Source organism: Corvus kubaryi, unplaced genomic scaffold (genome assembly GCF_017639235.1).
Source record: "Corvus kubaryi isolate FWS band 111438036 unplaced genomic scaffold, C.kubaryi_AGA036_p1.0 37334, whole genome shotgun sequence".
Taxonomy (NCBI): domain Eukaryota; kingdom Metazoa; phylum Chordata; class Aves; order Passeriformes; family Corvidae; genus Corvus; species Corvus kubaryi.
This window is the reverse complement of record NW_024581108.1, coordinates 2,351,461-2,373,767: the sequence shown is the minus strand read 5'-3', so window position 1 is coordinate 2,373,767 and position 22,307 is coordinate 2,351,461. Positions and strand designations below refer to the sequence as shown.

The following is a 22,307-nucleotide window of genomic DNA, read 5'->3' as shown; positions in this document are numbered from 1 at the left end:
TGGTGCCTTCAACTCCTGAAGCTCGCACTTTCTGAACCCTGCTACCCTAAACATAAGCTCTGGTTTGGGCCAGGGCAGGTTACAGTAAAAACTATTTGGGTAATTAGGTGCTAAATCATTCTTAAAGTTAAACTTTATCATTGTCAGCTTGGTGCAGCTTGCACAAAGCACCCAGGTGCTGGAACACATCAATGGCTCTTTGAAAGCTGCCCTGGTTCCAGCTGCTGTGAGAGATGGGCCTGCAGAACGGGTTCCGAGGGTAAATTAACACTGATGCAGACTGAAAACTTTCTCTTTAGAAGGAATTGTGGAAAGCACAGAGTGTGAGTAGCTGCTCAGCAAAGATGGCTTTGAGAGAGTTGGTGGGTTTGGATCACCCTACACACAGATGTTTTGTGTGCTGTTTTGGCATCAATTAAGCTGGTTCCAAGGGCAAATTCACCCTCTGCTGTTGTCCACAAGGAGGGGATGATTCTGCAGCCTTACTGACAAAGACAGGTAGTTAAAGTAAGGATGGGGCAAGTCATTTCCCTTCCTGTACCTTACGAGGAGCAAGGACATGTAGTCCAGATCTGTGTGGCTGATAGTACCTTAAATGTGTGTTCAGTGAGCACAGCAGATACAGAGCCAGGCAGGTTCTGACCATTTTAAAGTCACCTACTCAGAAACCAGCCAGTAGGTACACGGGTTGTCTGCTTCAAAGGCAGCTGGGGCCTTAGGAGAGGGTCTGAGGACTGAGCATCTCACTGAATGATGAAGTATTGCTCCTACAGAATATTTTTTTGGTAATCCACTGTGATATTGCCCAGAGTAAGGTAAAATTCATAGTTCTGGTAGAATAAGGCTCTATAAATGTACCTATGGTGTGAGTACACCTTCAGAAAGCTGTAGAGCTTTTCCATGGTGTTTGGTTACAGCCTTGAAACACTCCAGCAAGCTCAGGTGGCCTTTCAGGGGAGCTCTGTTTCAGTTTCTCTGCAGACACCCGTTTCACAATGAACATTTGCTGCAGCAGAGCTTTTTGGGGAAGATGTATGTAAGCAGGAAAGGATAAATTATCAGAATTACATCTGTAAGACATATGTGTCCGTAGGGCCGAACAGCCCAACAATATGTGTAAAGTTGAAGTCTAGAGAGACAGTTGACATCACCATTTGTTCTGACTAACTGCAGAACAAAAGTTTCATTGCCTGTCCTCTGCCTGTCTTCTGCCTTTCTCTGAGAGAGCATCTCCCATAGAAGTAGGTGCTCAGTCTCACAGACAGACATTTGAACAGTCAGCTGATTGATGGATGTCTGTGCTGCTGAGGGAAGAAGGAGGATTTTGGTTTTATGGCCTTTTCAGTAAGACAGTTTTGAAAATCCAGTGCTTCAAATGAAGACAATCTTCCATCATCCTCAGTAATTTGTAGCAGTAGTTAATACCCTCAGCCTTATTTGGTTTTGGTTTGGACGGCAGACTTCAGCTTTCATCTGTTGGATATTGCAACATGATTGTTTTTAGGGGGAGAGCAGCACTGGGAATTAGGTTTCTGTTTCCTAGACCAGGCTTGTGTTGGGAGTTTGGTACAGTCCACAGGAGCTAGCAAGGCTCTTTGGGAAAGTGCAGTCAGAGCAGCAACGCTTGGCACAATTACCTTTGCTATTAATTTGAAATAGTCAATCATCTGAAGCATGGCTTTTAAACCTGTTAACAAATAATTAACTGCAGCGCAGGCTCTTGGTCCAGCAAGGATGGCTCCTTAAGCCTGAGTCTGCACTGTGTGAGAAACTGTATGTTCTGAACTTCAAAGAGGAGCAATAAATCTATTTATAAATCCAGACACCTCTACAGGAGATCCGTTCCTGTGTTTTCACTTACGTAATCCCACGAAACATCAGTCGTAGGTAATTCAAGACAATAAACTTTAGAAATCACTCAGTGTCAGCGTTGCTCTGGGCCGTTAGGCAGCCCTGTGTAATGCATGCTGGCACAGGAGCAGCAGGCAGCAGCCTGGGGCTGTCAGGCCTGCTTCACAGACACCCTGCTACCTGTGCCTCCCTGGGAGGGTGGTGGGTGTGTGCTCAGGCAGGGCAGTGCAGGCTGGCCTGAGCACCAGTTACACACACTGACCCCTCCAGGGATCAGCCACACGCGGCTGGTGAGCTCACTGCTGGGAACTGGGAACGGCCCCTCTGGAATCCCACCCTCTGCCCTGCTGGTGCCTCCCCGATATTGGTACTGCATGGGAGGGGGAGGAGAGAAAGCCTGACAAGGCTGTTTTTAAATGATCTGACACAGGAATCACCAAGCAAAATCATTTGCTTGTACTGGGGATCAGATCAGACCGTGGAGTCCAGTGGAGAACCCACAACTGCAGGTGCTGAGTTTTGGGAAGGTGCTGACAGCAGCTGTAGTCATGAGTCGGCACTTGCAACTCACAGAAGGGCAGGATCAGAGAGACCAGGAGCGAATGCAAGTATGCCTGTGTGGAGCAAGGTACCCGAGGGGCTGATGGGCAGCTGGTCATCCAGCCTTTCCTTAAAAACTCTCCGTCATGGAGATCCTCTCATCTCCCCAAGGCACTTTCATGCAGGGCTTGTATTTCATTATCATTAGAAACTCGGTCAAAGTTAAATATGTTTCTCTTGAAGTCGAGCTGTTGTTTCTAGTCCTGTCATTCTGCTGGCTTATCCACAGCGATCCTCTGCAGTCCTCAAGGTTTTTCTGTAGTACTTCTGCCCAGCCCCATTTTTACTCATGTTTTCCAGCTCTGGCCGTGGTTGAAATGCATTCTGAAGATTTTGGACAGCTTCTCTCTTTTATCAAAACTGTAGTCTCATCCAATCTAGCCACTCCAAGGTGGTTGAAATCTCTCCAGTTTAGCATCTTCCAGAAATCTCTAAGTATGCTGTCTATTCCTCATCCAGATCATGAAGCAGTGTAATGGCATGGAGCTCAGGATGGAGCCGTGTGGAATTGTTTTTTGCAATGACAGTGAGCTGGTCTTCCCTAACAGGGGATTGTGCCAGCTGCACTCAGGTCACGTTTGCCTGCTGTTTTGGGTGTTCACAGAGCATCAGCCCCTCCCTGGGCTGGGGTGGACCGGGTGTCCTGGGGCTGTCACCACTTTCAGACCCCTCCTTACAACGAAGCTGGTCCAGGTGCCTGGCAGGAGCACCAAGCAGTAACTGCTGTCTTTGGGGAACATCCCACCTCCTGTCCTGTGTCCATTGGGAGCTAATGGTAATGAGAAAGGCTGCTGGAAATGCCTGTAGTGGGCACTGAGCCATTCCCACTACTGCCCTCACCCCTGTGAGATCAATCCCTTTGCAGAGGCTTTCTGCAGCAGTTCAATACCTTCACCCCAAAAAGGGAAAGAATCAGATGCCAGCTTTAAACCTGCCTCTAATTCCTGGGCTAACTCAGAGGCCCAGGGCAGGATTTGGGTACTTTTTGTAAGTGTCTGCTTGGGGGGTGTGCATCCCTTGTGTGCCTGCTGGCCAGAGAAGCTCATCGTGAGCATGATTCCTCCCAGCTCCCTCTGCTGTGGTGGACTCAGAAGACACAGCTGCTCTTGCCATGGGGTAGCAGAGCTGTGGCTTGCTTAATCCTGGCACGCTTTGTTGCAAGGGAGCTGTGTCAGCACTGGGGGAAGTGGGATCCCAGCTGGCCGGAATGGGCTGGGCTAGTTCCCATGCTCCCCAGTGCCACCCACACAGCACAGCTCCCTCCCTTGCCTGGGCAGCCCTTGGGATTGCTGTTCCCTCTGTCTTGTGCAATGATTGGGAACCTGATGATAGCCCTCTGTGCTGGCTGCTGCGGGCAGTCAGGGAAACTCACTGCATTACCAAGAGGTTTTCCTGGCCCTGGCCACCATCCCATCCCACCTCACCCACTTGTGGCTTTGGAGCACTGTTTCTCACATAGCTGGAGTCCTATCACTGCAGCATGAGGGCTGAGGAACTGTGTTTCCAGCTTGCTGTGTCACAGGGAGCCCATGTGTGCCCATTTGCTGGCTCCAGGCTCTGTGCGCCTCAGCTTCCCCTCGTGCCCCTGTGCTCCCCTTTCCAGCCCCCTCTCCTGAGGGGCACCAGCAGCCCAGCCCCCTCTGCTGACTGGTCCTGAGCCTGTTGGGTGGGAGCCAAGAGCACATCCAAAGGCAGAGTGGAAGGGTGACCTGGAGGGATGGCCTCTAAAAGGGTCCCGGCTGGGCACACGGCACCTGAAGTCACAGCAGGGCTTTATCAGCAGGGCACAGCATCCAGGAGGGACGAGGTGCTTGTCAGGGGTTTTGGGTCAGTGGCACAGAGACTTGCACAGCTGCTCCTGGCTTCCATCTCTCTGTGGCACATACAGAGCTTTTTCCATTTCATTTCTTGCAGGTGGGAGCTTTGATTTCCCTTGCAGGCTCTCAGTCCCCTTAGCAAGGGTTTGCTCCTGCTTTTCATTACTATACCAGACATAGTTGATCTAATGGCTTCTGCAGGTGGCGTGGGGTACAAGAGGGTCCGGCCACAGTTGTCAGCTGTCATCCAGAGTCAGAGTTAATCCAGGAAAACAGTAAAAATTAGTAATGTATATTGCATTCCTCCAGTCCATACGCTTTCCATTAGGTGATCTTCCATCCTCCTCTGCACAGAAAGGAAACCCTGCCAATGGCAGTCTTCTGACTCTGAAAGGATTGGTCGTGCCTGGAAATCCGATCTCAGCTCTTGCATTCCTGGGCACACTGTCTTTGCAGGGAATAGTCTCCCACCTTTAAATCCAGGCAGCAGATGCTAGCCATGTGCACAGCCTGTAAGCCCAGGAGCTCCTGTGGCAGCAGATGTGCCGGTCCTGGGGCCGCACTGGGGTCCCACGTGCTGGTCTGGGTCTTCCTGTGTCCAGGGGTCTGTCAGGGCCTTGCCCAATGTCACCACATCACTCAAGTACAACAGCCAGGTCAGGACAGGAGTGAGGCATAGTTAATTCTTTTGAGAGATCACATTTTAGCTTTTTTTTTATTAATAAACTGGTGAAGAAATTCCTCAAGATCCTCAGTGTCAAGAGGGTTACAGAAAGTGAAACATTCAGCTTTCTTAAATAAACTGTATCTTCAATCACTCTCATACTTTAGTGGCTCAAGAACAACAGTTCCGTAATAAATGTTACACAGTGCAAACTCCGTCAGTAATTATGTGCAGATGAAGAAGGGGAAATAAAAGACATTAATTTCTAGGTGTGACTGCACATGCTAAATGTGGTCTGGGCTCTTTGAGGTGTCATGAGCAGTCTGGGGCTCTGCTGTGTGAGATGGAGCTCCATGTGCGCAGCTGCAGAAAGGGAGTTCCCCCACTGCAGCTCCTGCTCCAGACGAAAAAAGGCCCAGAAAGCTCTGCTTTTAGTGTTGTTGGATCCCTGGCTTGCAGGGCTACCTCTGACCTTTTTTCTTAATCCTTACTTTTGCAGAGAATGTGATCAATGGGCAGGACTATGAGGTGATGATGCAGATTGACTGCGAGGTGATGGACACCAGGATCCTCCACATCAAAAGTTCCTCTGTCCCTCCGTACCTCCGAGAGCAGCGCAGAAATCACACCGGCACCTTCTACAGCTCGTCCCCCTCCGTCCCAGAGACGCCCCATGCCCTGAGGGCCATTGTCAAATCCCTGCAGTAGCTCCTGTGACAGTGCACAGGGGAGCACCCGGCATGCAGCAGGTCCTGCCGCCAGCCTGAGCCCCTTCCCTGGCAGGTCCTGGGGCTCCTGGCACGTGGGCACGGCAGGGACAGTCCCCTTTAGCCCATTCCTGTGCCTGACTCTACCCAGTGGCCACATCCTGCCTTGGGATTATGCAGCTCATCTGGCTCCTTGCCAGGGACAGTCCTGGGGGCCCCATGCAGCATGGGGAGACACAGGCCATCCTTGCTACTTATGCACTGTCCAAAATTGTGGGTTGTTTTTAATTTTTGTCCCTGTTAGGCTGCCGGAGGTGAGCCAGAGACATCACAGCAGACACCCAGGCCTCTCTCACTGCGGTGTGCCCGGGCAGCAGGAGGAAGCAGTGTCCAGCTCCCCCCTGCAGGTGCTGGGCCTGACCAGACAGCCCCACTCCTCATCAGTCCCTGCCCAAATCCCTGCCTGTGCAGCTTCCCTCAGCTGAAAGCCCTGGGATGCAGCGGTGTGGAGGGGCAGCCCAGCCCCAGCCACCCAGGAGGGCAGTGGGAGCCCGCACTTACCACTAAAGCACTACAGACAGAACAACCTGCACTGCCCCGGGGCCTGGGCTGCCTCTGAGACACTGCCCACCCCTCACCTGGCTCTCCAGGATCCTGCTGCTGCCTGCCCCAGCCCTCATGGCTGCATGGCTGAAGGCTTGGCCCAAGGGAAGTGATTTCACACAGCAGATGCATTTGTGAAGTTTAGGTTTTTTGAGTTCCCACCAGGGTTTTTTTCTTTTCTTCCTGGTTTTTGTTTGAGTGAGTTTTTTGTCTGTGCTATTTAATACTTTTCACTGCTAACAACAGCCTGTGGAGCAGCACTGGCCCTGCTGGGGCAGAGGGGCTGCTTCAGTTCCATGGGACACAGCCACAGCACCTTCTCCTGAAGCCCCACACAGGTCACACACTCAAGCCCCACACACCCACCCCTCTCTGCCTCGCCAGCACTGACAGCCACCCGCTGGGCACTGGGGGAACATTCCATTTGCCCCAAACACTGAGTGCAGCCAACTGCTGCCATTCCAGAGTGTCTGTGGAGCTCTGTTCATTGATCCCACGTTAGTTGGCCGAGCCCCAGGCCAGAGCTGGGCCCAGGAGCTCCAGCACACTGGTGCTCAGCTGGGATGAGCTGCCAGCAGAGCATCAGCCTTGCATAATGACTTCAGCATGTTGTTACGTTATTTTTTTTCCCCTCTGCAGTTCGCACAGAATATGATGGGCTTCAGTTTGCCAGCCAGCTGCCTTTCCTTCATGGTGTGAGCACTAACTGGCTCATGTGGGGTTTTTAATTATTATTATTATTATTATTATTAGTGTATGTGTGTGTGTGGCTGTTAGGAAATAAAGGTTGATCCTGCAGCAAGACAAACAGCTCCAGGGGCAGTGAGGAGGAGGATGAGGAGCAATACACCCCTGTGAAGTATGTGCCTTGCAACACCATGGAAAAGCTGTGCCCTTTGCCACGTCCTCGGCGCAGGCCCTTTGCCTCTCGTCCTCTCGGCGCTCGCGCTGCTGGGAAGCAGCCGGGCTCAGCCAGGGGTTTGGCTGCTCTCCTTGCACCAGTTCATTTTCCTGGCCCCAGCCCACCTGACTGTGGGCCAGCTCACACAATAGTCCAAAACCCCAGCAGTGCCCCAGCCAGAGGCACGTGGCTCCCCCACGGCCGTGGGTGGGGGCGGCTGGCTGTTCTGGGGGGCATTTGCTGCCAGGGAGCTGGGGAGGGGCTGGAGGTGGTGGCTGGGAGCGGCACAGCCTGGCATTTGGGGAAGGGCTGCTGGTGGGGGGGTGGGGGCTCAGGACTGCTGCGGCACCACATCCTCAGCCAGCACCCTTGGGCTCTGGTGGTGGAGAGCATCTCTCATCCTGTGTAATTCTGTTCTCTGTGTCCCTAGTACTGAAGGCAATAAAATCCTTCTTTTATTTATTATTAATATTTATTATTGTGCTTGTTAATGCTGTTTTCCTTAGGCAAATTACGGGGACACCTGTCCTGTGCCTGCCATCTCTTAGGCTGCAGTGTGGCTCTGCTTGGCACAGTGTTGGCACTGCGCATGGCACATGTACCCAGTCCCCCTCCTGCTGCTGCAGAGGGGGCATGCTACACAAGCTGCTCACCCAGAGCCTGGCAGAGGAGCCCATGAGGGTCTTACTGCAGCCTGAGTGACCTGAGGACAACTTGAGGTGTCAGAAACAAGCTCTGCTCAGGGCAGGACATGGCCATGTCACCCTGCCCCAGTGCCGGTCCCAAGCAGCCTAAAGCCCTCTGGGATTTGTCCCCATCTGGTGTGTAAACTGGCTCTCCCCAAACCAAACAAAACCCACCCAAAAAGCCCTGTGCATTTTCATGCACGCAGAGGGTGAACCAGAGCCAAAGAATGCCCCGAACAGCTGCGAAGGTACTGGATCCTTTATTACTGACAGCAGGTAAATACAAGATGCTGCTGGGCAGGAGGGCAAGGGCTGTGCCTCTGTGAGGGGATCCTGATGGTCCAGGACCAGGGTGGGCAGGGACCTGAGAGGGAATGTAGGAGATGGAGTGGCACAGCGAGGGCTCCACCAGCCCCCAGGGCTCCCCAGCCCGTGCCCAGGCAGCCCAGCACCCAGCTGAGTAGAGCCTTCACCCAGCAACTGCCAAGGGGGACTACTTTGGGTTACAAAATGAACAAACAAAAGCCATCTACACTTATTTACAGCATCCCCCTCCCGCCGCCAGCTCCCTCCAGGCATGAGTCAGGGTTCAGGGTGCGCCCAGCCCCCAGAGCGGCTTGCAAAGAGCAGAGCCCCGGCTGGAGGGGACAGTCCTCGGCGTAAGTACCAGCACCAGGGGCTGCTGGAGCTGTGCTCACAGCCCCGTTGTACAGCAGGATCTCCAAAGGGCCTGCTGGCCGCCAGCTGGGAAGATGGTCCTGAGAGACGGGACATTCCCATGGGACATGCAGGTCCTCCACCAGGACAGGCAGGCATCAGCATCCCGCTGGGACCTGGTGCGTGCAGCTTTGCACTGGTTCAGGGTGTCTTGCTGATCATCTGTAGCTAAAAACATCATCAGGAGGACTGTGGCTGGGCCACCTCCTCTTCCCTGGGCAGGAGAGCCGGGGCTGCCCTTCCAAAGGAGAACCTCCTTCCCCTGGGAAGGAAAATCAGAAGCAAGGATACAGCAAAGACGAAGGAGGTGGTTCTGGCCTGGGGATTGATCTACAATCCGCCATGAAAAACCAGCTTGAAACAAAACCCATCATTTACTCTTCAATTTGTACAAAATAACAATAATAACAATAAAAATAATAATAAAAGGTGCTGGTGGCCCCTGGCTCGCAGTGCCCCACTGTGGTGGGGGGTCTCAGTAGGCAAAGATGACATGGTAGGTGACTTGGTGGCCATTGTCCCAGGCGTAGAGCAGGCGGTCCTTGGGGTTATAGTCTATTTGCGTGGTGTAGGCGTATTCATTCTCAAAGAGCAGCCTGGGGATGATCTGCGTGTTGGTGTGCGTGTCAAAGGCGTAGGAGATGTTGGCGTTCCTCTTGTTGTAGCTGTCGACTGCATAAAGGACCCCACAGATGACAAAGCAGTTCCCGTAGAAGTTCTTCCGCAGCCCCGTCCGCCACGTGGTCTCCTTCTGGGTGCTGAGGTCAGCCGCGTTCAGCTTGCTCAGCACGATCACCTCCTGGTTGAAGCCCTCATAGCTGATGGCCGGGTAGATAACCCACAGGCCATTCTCGTCCACAGCAAAGTCCACATCCGAGTGGCCTCGCCACCGCCACGGGGTGGACTCCTCGTAGGCCACATCGTGCAGCATGGCCCAGGCAGCCACGTAGCGCTGCTTCAGGTCGTACTTGATGATGTTGCGTGTGAAGGCCCGGTTGTAGTAGAAGGAGCCGTTGTAGACAACGTGCCCTGTCCCAATCCAGCTGTACGGGAGCTTGTAGGAGTTGCTCCAGCGACCTGCAGGGCAGACACTGGCTGGTGAGACCCTCCCTTTGCTGTGGGGCGGGTGGCCATGCCTCAGCACCCTCTGCCTCCAGCTCTGCCTGCACTCCCTCCCTGGCCACCAGCCACAGTCTGACCTGTCCCATGCTCTGAACCCCCCATGTCAGGTGCCATCACCCTAGAGGGGACGGTCCCCAGGCAGATCATCCCCCCACGATGTAGTATCCCCAGGAATGAGCATGCTACTTGGATCAGCTGAGTGGTGGCTAGCATGCTATCAGAGACAGTGCAGACCCACCTTGCTTGAAATTGTCGAGGTTCCTGAACTCCACCAGCGTATTCCCGTAGTAGTAGTTGGTGACATAGATCCTGTCCTCCCGGGCCAGGGGGTCCTTCATCCAGGCTCCCTCATTGCGCCCATAGGTGTTCTGGGTGGTGGGCCCCGAGATGGTGGACAGCGTGTCCTTGCAGCGCCCTGCGTGGGCAGCTTGTGAGGCCAGAGGCAGGGTGGCCACATTGACCTTGGAGGCATCACCCCCCTCCAGCCCCTTCCTCACCCAGCAGGTACCCCCTGCCGTCCTGGTGTAGCTTCAACCGCAAACATCTTCCCACAGCCTCAGCCATGTTCCTGCTCCAGCTGAGGCTGCTGCCTGCCTCAGGTCCTGTCTCTTTGCCCTGCCCAGCCCAGCCCCTAAAGGTGGGAGGAAACTCCAGTAGGTTCCAGAGTTCATAAGTAAACTTGGCACCCCAGTGAAGTGCTGCCCAGCCACCATCTCCATGACACCTCCCACCTGCAACCAAATCCAGGTATGCTTTGCTTAGCAGGACACACTGTGGGCACCAGCCAGCCCCCACACACACAGCTGGATGGGTGCAGGACCTGCAGGCACTCACCAATGATGTTCCTGATGTCCTCTTCCTCCAGGCCCTCCTTTGGGGTGGCAGGGATGGCCGGGCTGACCGGTGTCGCGGGGGTGTTCGCCTGTACCCAAGCTCCTGGGCTGCTCTCCATGTCACTCCAGCCTCCAGTGGGGGTGGCCACGGGCAGGTTCTCCATGGCTGTGGCCACCACTGTGCTGGCCAAGGCTGCCACTAGCTGTGGGGTCCCCTCCTCCGCCAGCCCTGCCGGGGCAGTCACGGTCTCTGGGGTGGGGGTCAGCCAGCTCACAGCGGTGGGGTCCGGTGTGGCAGGGGACGGGGGCACTGTGGCCGTCACAGCAGTGCCAGCGGCTGGCAGGGTGGTGGGAGTGCTGCCAGGGGTGGGCGGCCACCCCACTGGGGAGGGCTTCCTCACGGCCTCGCCCGCCCTGCTGCTGGGCCTCAGGAGCTGGTCCTCGATCAGCAGGTCCACCGTGTTGTCCCCGCTGAACAGCTCGTCCGCTGCCAAACACAGGCACAGGGGTCAGCCCCGCAGCAAGGGGAGCCAGTCCCCCACAGCCCCTCCAGCTGGCTCCTTGCCCACCCCTGCAGGCTGTCTGGTACTAAATCCCTCTCCATGTCCCCTCAGAGAAGGGCTGAACTGCACAGCCTGACAGCGCCTGTGTCAGGAGGTGAGCGAGACCATCACAGCCACATCCACCACCTCAGGCTGGGAGAGCAGGAGGTGATGGAGAGCAATTCTGCCCTGACACATCCCAGAGACTGACTGGGCAGGATGGAGACCCAGCTTCATTCCCTACGAGATCCCACCTACCTAACCCGGGATGCCAAAGCAGGTACCTCAGCCAGGCCATGGGGACCACTGGGGCTCCCCAGCCAGGATGGGCACCCTTTGCTCCTCCTCATGTCCAGGGGCTCACAAAGCCCCCCCTGCAGGGCAGGGCTGGACAACCTTTCTGCTAAGTCAATTTGCACAGCGAGGGTGTTTGTCCTTCTGCCCATGCTGCCCACTCTGCTGGTCCCTGAGGGCTCAGCCCCTGCTCCCACCACAGCCAGGGCTGTGAGCTCCGAGCTGCCTTCCACAGCACAAACCTCACAGGATGCCATTGGGCAGGCGGATTTGAAACACGAACACATTTAATAAACCTCCATTTACTTCTGGAAAGGTGTTGATGCTGGGTGTTTTGAACCAAAGCAGTGACCTATTTCCTTAGCTAGCAGTGATTTTCCATGGAATAACAATGCTGCACTGCTCCACAGACACAGCTCAAAGGCTGCACAGCAGTGAGGTACCAGCTGTCCCACCTCCCCCTGCTGCGCCCACTCGCTTTGCCCACACATTCCCAGGGGATGAGGCACTGGTTTGCGGCAGGATGCAGCCAGCCATCCCACCAACCATGGCTGCATACCCAACTCACGTTGCTCCTCGATGTCATTCTCTGACTCGGTGGACTGGGCTTTGTAGTAGGTGACCCCTCGGACAATGGTGGGCTTGGAAGGAGGCCGGCTCCTCACCCGCAGCTTCCTCTGCAAGAGCTGCTCAGGCTTCTTGTCCTCCAGAGAGAGGTGCAGCTCCGGGAGGGATTCCACAGAGTTTATCTGCTGGGAGATAGTTTCATCCTTCAGGAATCTTTCTTCATATTTTCCCTGGAAGAGACACAGGAGGTTGTTACCAGAAACACCATGTTTTGGCGACAGGGCAGGTCAGGCTGCACAGCCCCATGCTGGGTAGGAGGATCTGAGCTCCCTCCTTCCTCAGGGTCTCCCTCAGTCCATTCTGCCATGAGAAACCCTCCAGGAGACAGCAGAGCTGCTCCTCCATATTCTTGGTGCCACCCTGCCATTCCAGGACTCAGGGGTCCATAAGGCCCAGGCTGTGGGATTCAGGGATGCAGGGCAGGCAGGCAGAGCAGGGCTCACTCCCTGGCATGCCAGGGGCCGGTTCCAGCAGCTGATCTGCAGAGTGTGCAATGTGCACTGAGCTCTCACAGGGCAGAGAGGCTGAAGGCACCTTCCCAGCAGGAGCGGGAACCTCCCGAGGCAAGGACCAGGAAGCCCCCAGGGCAGGGACCAGCTGCTGCAGCTCAGGTCTGAAGGATTTCATCTCATTAAAGGAAATCGGAAAGCCAGCCCGAGGGTTGAAGCCATGCCCATTTGGCTGAGAAGATGGGCCCTGCTGCAATTAGCAGCGAGAAAAGTGGAATATTGGGAAATGAGGTCACTCGGGGTAATAAAAGCCCCACGCTCCGCTCCCCTGCCTGGCCGGGGCTGGCTCCTCTCCAGCAGGCAGCAGCTGCTCAGCTCACGGCGTGGGGAGCAGGGGAGTGGGGCTGGGAGCATGGCCGGACACCCCGCCTGGGCACGGCTCTCCCTGGGGCAGAGAGCGCTGGCACGGCACGGCACGGCACGGCTGGTGCCACTTCCCTGCCTGCTGACACACAGTGTGCGTGTGGGAGCCCAGCCCTGACCCCACCAGGGCTCGGGGAGCCCATCCCCACAGCATCCGCAGCGCAGGGGTGGGGTCAAGTGCAGGCTGTTGCCATCCTCTGGAGCTGAGCACCCCTGTTTGAGCTGGAAATGACACACTAACTGTCCCCCCCCTGCCAGACACCTCCCACTGCCCTGTAGCAGGACACTGGGGTGAGGGCAGGATGCTCCAGGAGTCGCCCAGCAGGGATCAGAGGAGCACGGGCCATCCTAGATAGCACCACTGAAGCAGCAAGAACTTCAGGACACCCTGGACAGAACTTTTCCCAAAACACCCCGCTCACCCCTGTCTGAGGCTGCACAGAAAGTGCTGCCACAGGCAGAGGATGTCCCCTTGCTGGGCAGACCCCACGGTGTGGTGCTGGGTGCCCGAGCCAGGAGGATGCCAGGGCCAGGAAGATGCCCGAGCCTCTGCCCGGAGCCGGCCAGGCGCAGGGGCTGGCGGTGGAGGGGTAATTGCCTGGCAGGGAGGGAGGGAGGGAAGGCAGGCGACAGGCTGTCCCTCCACCGAGCCCCAAGCCCTTCTAATCAAAGGCTCTGAGTTTCCCACCGCTTCCCAGCCGGCCCCGCAATGACATCACGCTTTCCAAGCAGCTCAGCCACCGCTGACCTCGAAAACCAACAGCCCCGTGGGAAGGGGGGAGGCCGAGGGAGCAGCCTCCCTCTGTTTCCACCTACATCCCGTCCCAGCAGCAGCTGGGCTGTGCCGAGACGCGCAGACTGGAGTCGGGGGCACACAAACAGGGTCGCTCTAGCCGCGGAGAAAACCACCCCAGGCTAGTGACCACATCCAGGAGACAGCCCAGGGCTGGCTTGAGCAGCAGAAGTGACACCGAGCTGTGCCTGCGTGGCTGTACCTCTGAGTGAGTGTAGGCAGCCTCAGCATCCCGCTGCAGAGAGCTCTCGATGTCGGCCAGGCTGTTGGTGAGGAGGCTGGAACAGTTTTCCCTGCCAGGGGGATCCTGCAGATCCTCCTCCCCGCTGGCTCCTGCCCGCTGGCCTTCCTGCGTGAAGTTCCTGGACATGCCCTAGAAAAGAGAGAGAGGAGACTTTACCCCACTTAACCACAAGGGATGTTCTGCGGCCCCCAAACCACAGCCCTGGAGCTCTGTGCTGCCATCCTGGGCTCACTGCTGGGGATTCTCCACGGGGCTGGGCACTTCAGCTGCTAAGAAGATGCCCCTGACCCCAGTGGGATCCAGGAACTCCATCCCTGGTGTGCACATCCCAGATCCACACTTTGCCACAGGTTCCCATGGAGCAGGAGAGTGGCCTTGAGGTTCTTCAACCCCCATCTTCAGCCACACTCGCCAGCTCACAGAAGGAAAAGATAAGCTGAAACACCTTCAGTCATCCTGGTGTCCTTGGCCTGTGGCAGCAAGTTCATCTTGGATTTATTAATCTCAATTTCCTGGCCTGGCCACACAGTGCCTGCACTCAGGGACTGCTCTTCCCCAACACCCTCTGCTCCCACAGAATCTGAGAATCTGGGGACAGGACAAGAGCCAGTGACCCTCAGAGAGCTGTCAAGTGACCAGGAAGGAGCTGGGGCTGGCTGCAGCTCATCCAGCAGGCAAAACCCCTTGCCCTTCTCAGTCCCCCAGCCTGGACCCAAGGCAGGGTGTACAGGCACACCCTGGACACAAAGGATTGTTGCAGTCTCTGCTCATCACTCCTTGGGCTTCTACACATGAAACAGCAACTGCTTTGGATAGGTGGCATATCAGTCAAAGCACTTTAGCACAGGCACTGGGGGTGGTTACCCTGATCCTTCATTTACAATCTGTCCTGCCATTAATTTCTCCTAAAACCCACCGTGACCTCCATCTGTGACCTCAGAATTGCCAGCTGATGCGACAGCTGTGAGCTAAAGACAAAGCAGAGGAGCTGCCTTGCTAGACAAGGCACTCCATGGACCAAGGATTGAGGGTTCCTTCCCTCTACTGACACCATCTGTCTAAAACACCTTGTTATACTGGATAGAACTCATGAAACCCTCTAATCTCTGCAAAAACAGAGGGGTTAACCCCCAGCTCCCTCCACAGGCATCTGAATTCCCAGTCTTTACCCAGGAGTCATGAGACACACAGATTTACCAGGACATTTGGAGGCCGAGTCCAGTGACGCAGGGATGCTTCAGCAAGCGTTTTGCCGCAGTAAGCAGAGCGACAGGGGATCTCACAATGCTCCCCCAGGAGCACTGCAGGAGCAGCTTTCAACACCATCCTCCTTTGGAGAGGATGACTGATTCCAACAGCCTTGTGCCCTTATCGCTTCTCCTGTGTAATGTTTGGCTAATGACCTGCTTAGGGATAGAATTTGCCTCCCCTTGAGTGGAGAACCAGCACCAAAGCCTGGCCTGTGATGCTGCTGGAGGCTGCTCAGCTGCTGCGCCGGGGAGCAGCTGCCAAAAGCACACCCGCCTGGGAGGGCGACGCTTTGAAGCCATGCCAGGCTCCAGTTCAGCATCTCAGCTGTCCACTGTGTCAGACCCCAAGGCTGATGCAGGGTGTGATCCTCCTCCACATCCTCCCAACAGGAATTTCCATGCTAAGCCAGCAGCAGGAGGCATTTCACACCTGCTGCCTGCATCACCTCGGCTCTGCCCCGGAGCACTGGGCAATCTCCTTCTAACCCAGGCCTTTCCTGTCTTCCTCCAACCTGTCCAAGTGCCTGTAGGCAGCTTCAGCTGCTTTTATATGATCCTGCAGCCGCACTTCTGGGAAATTAAAGATCCCAGCCTGTGAATTCCCAGCTCCTACACCTCTACAGCTCCATCTCCGGCCAAAGTACTTCAGCCCCACAGAGCTTTCTGCCCATCTGCCCCCCTGCGACAGGCTGTGAGCAGAGTGACCAGGCCACAAAGGTCACCCCACGTGCTCAGTGTGCCACCAGCGTTGCTGGCTCTGAACCCCCCTGAAGAAATTGGCTGGTAGGCAGGGCCACTGTGGTACTGCAGCAGAGCGCAGTGATAACCCCACCTGAAATAATCCCTTGGCAAACCCAAGTAACGACTGGAGAACACACTGAACCACAGGAAGAGGGTGGGACTGCAAAGGGGAACATTGGTGCTTTGTTATTTTCAGACCTCAAAACCCCTTTTGGGTCAATTTCCATGCTTGGAAATCCAGAGCCCCCCAGGCAAGCGTGCTCCCCTCAGCTGTCTCCTTCCTGACCCCAGGATGGAGCACACCATGCCTTCCCAAAACACTTTGCAAGCGGAATTTTGGCTTTATAAATCATTGCCTCTCGCCTCCTGGCTGGAGATGAACAGGACTGCTCCACTCCGACAAGAATGTGGAATTACCATCCCAGATACGGACCACGGGAGAAAACTCCAGTATTTAATCTGGCAACCCTGTGTCTACATAGCTGAGCACAGCTTAAACTGCAAACCCTACGCTGTGCTAGCCAAAGAAATATTAAACTGTATGGAAGTGAAAATTATTTCACTGGAAGTCTGCTCTAAAATAAAATGGAAGGTTGAGGGCTCTGCTCTTTTTTAACACAGGCCAAGATGTAACTTGGTCCTTCAGGAATCTGAGCTCCTTGGCTCCCCACAGTCCTGCTGAGGGTACCCCTGCACCAGTCCTGAACCTGTCGCCCCCACATCAAACAGCACAAAAGCTCCTGGTTGAGAGCAACCATCGCACCAGCACACAAGTAAAACCGAGAGGAGGAAAAACTTAACAGCAGGGCCTTCTGACCCAAAGGAGATGCTGCTCCTGGTGAGGCCACAGCTGGGATCCTGCTCCCAGTCCGGGCCCTGAGGGACTGGGAGAGCTGGAGAGGGTCAGGCAAGGCTGATGGGGTGGGGGATGCACTGGGCACTGCCTGTGGTCCGGTCTAGTTCAGACATCCAAGTCTGGTCTGGTTTAGTTTCAGCCAAATGTTTAATTAACATTTCTTCCCAAGCAACGCGACTCTAAATGCACCAAAGGCAGCAGGAACTTGATAGGAGGCCCGTCCCACCAAGGGCAAGGACACTGAGAGCAGGACTCACCTCCTCGAGCTTCTCCACCCGCCCCACCAGCTTGGTTGTGACTGAGTGCAGCTTCAGAAGGTCCAAGCCATAAAAGGCACTTTCCAGCATCTCGACAATGGAGGAGAGCTGCAAGGCAAGGAGAGAACACAGTCAGGCGGCAGCACTTGCTGTAACACACCCCACAGAGTTTCCTCAGCTGGAAAGTCAAGGGCGATGCACCCATCTGAGTGGTTTTTGATTAGAAAGCAAGTTTTCCCTGTTGCATTGCTGCCCTGGTCAGAGCACGGCATGCAGAGCAACACACGGCACCTCCACAGAGCCTCAGGGCTTCAGGAGCACGCTTTGGGTGCTGGGGATTAGTAGCAGAGCAAGGTAAAATGCTGCTCTCTTTGCCAGCTCTAGGCAGGCTCTCCCACAAGCCCAAAGGCTTAACTACTCCACCAGTGATGTGACTGCCAGCAAAAGAGGCAACAAGAAAAAGGCAGCTCAGTTTGAGATCCGACTCTGAGTTTGTGCCATCCTGTGCTCTTTTTCCTGGAACAAGAAGAAACTTGTTAAAATATTTTAAAATACTCCCAAATTGCAAGAGTGAAGAAATAGAAATTCGGTGCCAGCCTGGCAGCAGTTCCCTTCCTGGAGAACAATTTTATCAAAGGGATGCTGCCCTCTTCTGCAGCCACCCATTTCACAGACACTCTGTATTTAAGTCAGCCCTGTGCCCGTGTCCTGCCAGCACCAGCCCTTGGTCACCATTCCTGGGGATCTGGACAGCAATGCCCTTGTTCTGCATTTTGTCCAGTTTCTGGTGCTGCTCCACAGAGGACAACACTGAGCGTAGCAGGACTGGTGGGAAGTGCTCCTGGGCCACCTCCCCCTAGTCCCATGTGTCCCACATGTCCGGCGTGGTGCTGCAGACTTCACAGCCCCGAAGGCTGAGCAGGATTTTCAATGCATAGGAATTACTACAGGGCGGTGACATTTTCTCCCAGCAGCTACAAACTGGTCAACAGAGCTTCATAAATATGGGAGAATCACAGGCAGCACTGCTGGCAGCACTTGGAGTTTCCACCCCGGCCTCTGCAGTCTCCCTGTGGAGCTGACAGCAAAGGAAAGATTTTTTGGGGCCAGATAAAATGGCAGCATTAAGAGACAAGAGCTGTTTTATGGCTATGCATCCACTTTCCACTGAGAGCTGGATGGAGACGACCGATACAATGCACAGAGCCTGCCAGACAGCCACTGGAGACCAGCGCTTTCCCTCCAGGCTGGAGAATTTCCATCAGTGCACAAAGGTTGCAGACTGCATTAACCTCCTTCCAAATGATCCTGAGCACAGCCTCCTCGCACTGACTCTGCACCAAGACCCACTGTGCCTACAGGCAGCATGCTGCAATTTCACAAAAATAGGTCTGAGATTATGCTCCTCCCGGCTAGCACCATGCTGACCTTCCCCTAAAGACCACACTGGTGTTCCTATCAACTCACTGCTGCCTTCCCTTCACCCACTGTGGACTTTGGCTCTCAGTGGTCTGATGGTCCATGAATTCCCACTGGACCTTGCGAAAGGTCTGAAAGGGACTGAAACCTTCAGCTGGGAAGACCAGTGCAGCCATTCAACTGAGTTTGGTTGCCCAGGGCTATGTTCCTGCTGCCTGGATTTTTCTCTCTTTCTCACCATTCCCTCAGGGACTCATCCTCCAGCCCACCCAAGGGAGGGAACTTCCCACAGCTCTCCCACTCGTGGAGTACCCAGGGCTTTTGTGTCAGATCATAAGAAAGTCTGGTAAAACACAACATACAAATGTGCTATTCCTGCTGCTGGACTGGGCAAGAGCAGTGCTGGTTGGACCAGCAAAGAAAGTAAAACCCTTTGGGACTGCTCAGAGCTATGGAATAGCCTCACCCAGCCCCTCACTGAGGAGTTGTGGGAGCTGCTCCTCATGAGTGGCGTAAGAACTGGAGCTGTGTCCTCTACTACTTCCCAGCTTCTCCTACAAGAAGCAGCTGTTCCCAGTGATTCCAACCCCAGGAGGGGCTCTGTGCTTGGAGGGAAAGCAATCCTGCTGCCCAGCTCCTGGGATGGACCTTGGTGGCACAGAAAACAAAACCCCCGTGTGTGTGTGTTTGGATAAACCTTGTGAAATTGCCTGGCCGCGAGTCCTTGCGAAATGAGCGGGGGAGCCGGGGCCAGTTCCTAGAGGACAGGCTTTCACACCACAGCTGGCTGTGAGCAGCTCCCCAGTGGGAAGAGCAGCCGGAGCCAAGGGCGAAGCCAGGCACGCCGCTCTGCTCCTTCTGCAGGCTGACCGGCTCTGCAGAGCTCGGGGAGCTGCTGGAGCAGGAGCTCTGCCTGCCTCCGGGAAGGGACCACAGCGGTGCCTCTGTCACCTCGGGGGGTGTCCCTCCTCTAACCGCAGAGAGCTCACGACTCTCATCTAAGGCCACGTGGGACCTCCTGGCTTTCCCCCAGACGAGGGACCACCAAACAACTCCAGACTGGGACTCCTCTTCCCCTGGAATGATGGATTGTCTGCCTGTGTCTGTTTATCTTCCCTAGCTGCAGGGGCGCTTGGACAAGAAGCTGCTAACTGTCTGCAGTCCGACAAGATGAAACACATCGTCAAGCTCCAAATTAATTAGAACAAGCCCATCGTGGTGGCCTCGGTGGCAGCTGCCCCACAGCGCCTCGCGTGCTGCCTGCCTTCCCACCTGAGAGGGATCCGGGGCCACCAGTGCCACCAGCACTCAACCTTCCGCTCCAGGGGCTCCCCAGGATTGGACCAAGCCAGTGGCACTTTCTGCTGCCTTACATTGGTAGCAAACTGGAAAACTCAGCAGGGTCTGCTGCCAGCTGCCACACCAGCATCCAGTAAAAGTCAGGAGTACTTAAAACAAACACTGTCACGTTTGGAAAAGAGGTATACATTACTAGAGAGACAAAATACTAAATAGTAGAGAAGTGTCAGCATTTAAAACAACAAATCCATCCTGCCATCAGCCAGCTGTGCATCACACCCTCATGCTGACGCATCAGCAGCTTTTGGCCCATGGAAGCCAAAACAGCTTTTTTGCGTGGGTCCTTGGGAGTCCCTCTCTGCAACAGAAAAAAGACCTGGCAGCTGCTGAGCGGATCAGAGCTGTCCTCCAGGGACATTTGGAGCTGGACAAAGGGCAAGGAGCAGCCCAGTCCCTACTGGGCTCTCAGCACAGAAAGCCACGGTGAACCCCAGGCAGCACGGGATGAATTGAGTGAATCATCCACTGCAGCTGCTCGACTCAATCCCTTAAGATGAGCTTGATTTTTATATCAAACATGCAGATATAAATATAACTAGGAGATGGTTTAGGGAAAAAAATGTTAGGAAATAAAGGTTTTTTTAGAAAAAGCTCAGAAAGAAAAGGCTTCAGAAGATCTCCTTGTCCCCGAAGTGTCAGGAGCTCAAGCTGCTCTCCTACCTTCAGGTCGCTGCTGTCTGCCTCTCGCAGCTTCTTCAGCCTGAAGTCGCCCTCACAAGGGTTGAGGGCCGAGGGGGGGGCCACGCACGCACACTTGCAGCTGGGTCCTGACGTGATGGTTTCCACCGTGTAAAAATCCTCGGCTCTGAAAGCGCCTTCGTTAATCCTTTGGCAGGCGCCGCGGCCCAGGGGTCTGACCAAGCATTTGCACCGGCAGTCGGAGCCTTCGGACACCGCCTTCACCTTGTCGTAGTCACCTAACAGCTGAGCACAGGTCACCAGCAGTTAGCAAACCTGCCGTCCTCTGCCTGCACAGCCAGGGACAAGCACGGCCTAGAGCTCAAGGTCCAAACAAAGGACACTCTGGATACCCTGAGCCTCGAGGAAACTGGCCAGCTTCTCCAGAATCTGCCAGCCAAAGAGCTTTCTAGAGAGCGTAGAGCTAATCACTGCCTACCAGGGGAATAAAAACTGGCTTCTTCCAACAGGGTATCTTTTATTCCACTGTGTGCAGAATGAAAAATTTAAATTTTAAATACAATAATTTTAAATACAAACCCCATCCTGCTTTCTTTTAATGCTCAGTGTCCAAAAGACCAAATAAGTCACCTGCTACCCAGAGCAAGACTGTTTTACCAGCAGAGTAAGGGTACATTGGAAGAGGGACTGAAAGCCACCCTACATAAGCAGTGTAACCTGGTGGTGAAGCAGTACTTCTGATTAGCCCTATACAATGCCAGGAATTTCCTTTACGGAGATTTGCAGACAGCGCTTCTGAAAGCCCAAGCACAAAAATAACTTTGGCGGTACGTTTCCAATAGTCTCTGCGTTAGCCATTTCCGAGGGCAGATAATAACACACAGCCTGATCAGCCAAATCTAACAGAAACCTCCACCGCATCCCACTGGCAGGGAAAGAGCCTGGATCCCTCCCCTCGGCACACAAAGAGGCTCCACCAGTTCTCCTCCCAAGGAGTTCCCCTTTTTCTGAGTTCCCCCGGAAAAGTGATAGGATGGAGTCTGTGAAGTGCTCCCAGATGGGCTTCAGTGATTTCACTGCGCGCCGGCTGATAAACTTCCTCCAGTGCTCGGCAGTAGTGCTGGGTGAGTGCACAGCATCACCCAGCCCCACCGAGAGTGTACACCCAGCACCACCCAGGACGAGCACAGCATCGCCCAGCACCGCCAACAGTGTACACTCAGCATCGCCCAGCTCTGTCGAGCACGTACAACACCCAGCATCACCCAGCACCCCTCAGGGTGCGCACAGCACCTCCCGGCAGTGCCCAGCCCCACGCCGCGGGTGCAGCACCCGCGAGGTGCCCGCAGCCCCGCAGCCCCCGCGGTACCTGGGAGAGGATGTTCTCCTGGTTGTCCGCCTCGTCCTGCAGCGGCTCGGCGGAGGGCCCGGCCGTGCCGGCGGGGGGAGTCCCTGCCCGGCAGCCGGCGCCCAGCGCGGCCAAGCAGAGCAGCAGCGGCAGCGGCCGAGCCATGGGCGGGCGGCGGAGGGGCCGGGGCCGGGGCCGGCGAGGAGCCGCCGCTGCTCGCTCAGGTGCGGAGCGGCGGGGCGGGCGGGGCCGGCCCGGGCTCCCGCCCCGCTCCTCCTCCTGCCGTCCCTCCCGGTCCTCCCTCCCACCCTCCGATCCTCCCTCCGCTCCTCTCCCGGTCCTTTCCCCTTCGGCGGCGGGACGAGCCCCGGGCGGGGCCGAGCGGGCGGCGGGGCGGGACCGGGGCCGTCCCGGGCGGCGCTTCCCACCTGCGGCGGGGGCTCCTCGCGGCCCCAGCCCGCTGCTGGCCCTGCGGGGCACTCGGGCATCGCCCGCCGGAGCAGGCTGCGGGGAGCCCCCGCACGTGGGGCTGCTCTGGGGAGCCGCCGGCCACTTCCCCAAAGGG

The 22,307-nt window shown here is 55.6% G+C and overlaps 2 protein-coding genes across 5 annotated transcripts in view; one reads left to right on the top strand and one right to left on the bottom strand.

Moving 5' to 3' along the window:
* The window catches only part of ATF6 (activating transcription factor 6), a 73,293-nt gene extending 65,681 nt beyond the window's left edge, over positions 1–7,612 (top strand). For both annotated transcript variants that reach the window (XM_042029855.1, XM_042029854.1), the window contains exon 16: positions 5,432–7,612. In XM_042029855.1, coding sequence (XP_041885789.1) covers positions 5,432–5,640 — 209 coding nt within the window. In that variant the 3' untranslated portion in view covers positions 5,641–7,612. The remainder of the gene's footprint in view (positions 1–5,431) is intronic.
* A 461-nt stretch (positions 7,613–8,073) lies between these two features.
* OLFML2B (olfactomedin like 2B) lies at positions 8,074–21,922 on the bottom strand. 3 transcript variants are annotated; one of them, XM_042029850.1, is made up of 8 exons: positions 21,764–21,922; positions 20,416–20,679; positions 16,978–17,085; positions 13,832–14,002; positions 11,897–12,134; positions 10,503–10,988; positions 9,907–10,083; positions 8,074–9,623 (listed from the first exon to the last, which is right to left on the bottom strand). In XM_042029850.1, the coding sequence occupies exons 1-8, from the start codon at positions 21,905–21,907 to the stop codon at positions 9,022–9,024; spliced, it is 2,190 nt and encodes a 729-aa protein (XP_041885784.1). In that variant the 5' UTR covers positions 21,908–21,922; the 3' UTR covers positions 8,074–9,021. The 3 variants fall into 3 exon arrangements, with proteins under 3 accessions (XP_041885784.1, XP_041885786.1, XP_041885787.1); XM_042029852.1 differs by having other exon boundaries at positions 11,906–12,134; XM_042029853.1 differs by having other exon boundaries at positions 11,897–12,086.
* Positions 21,923–22,307: the final 385 nt, after the last annotated feature.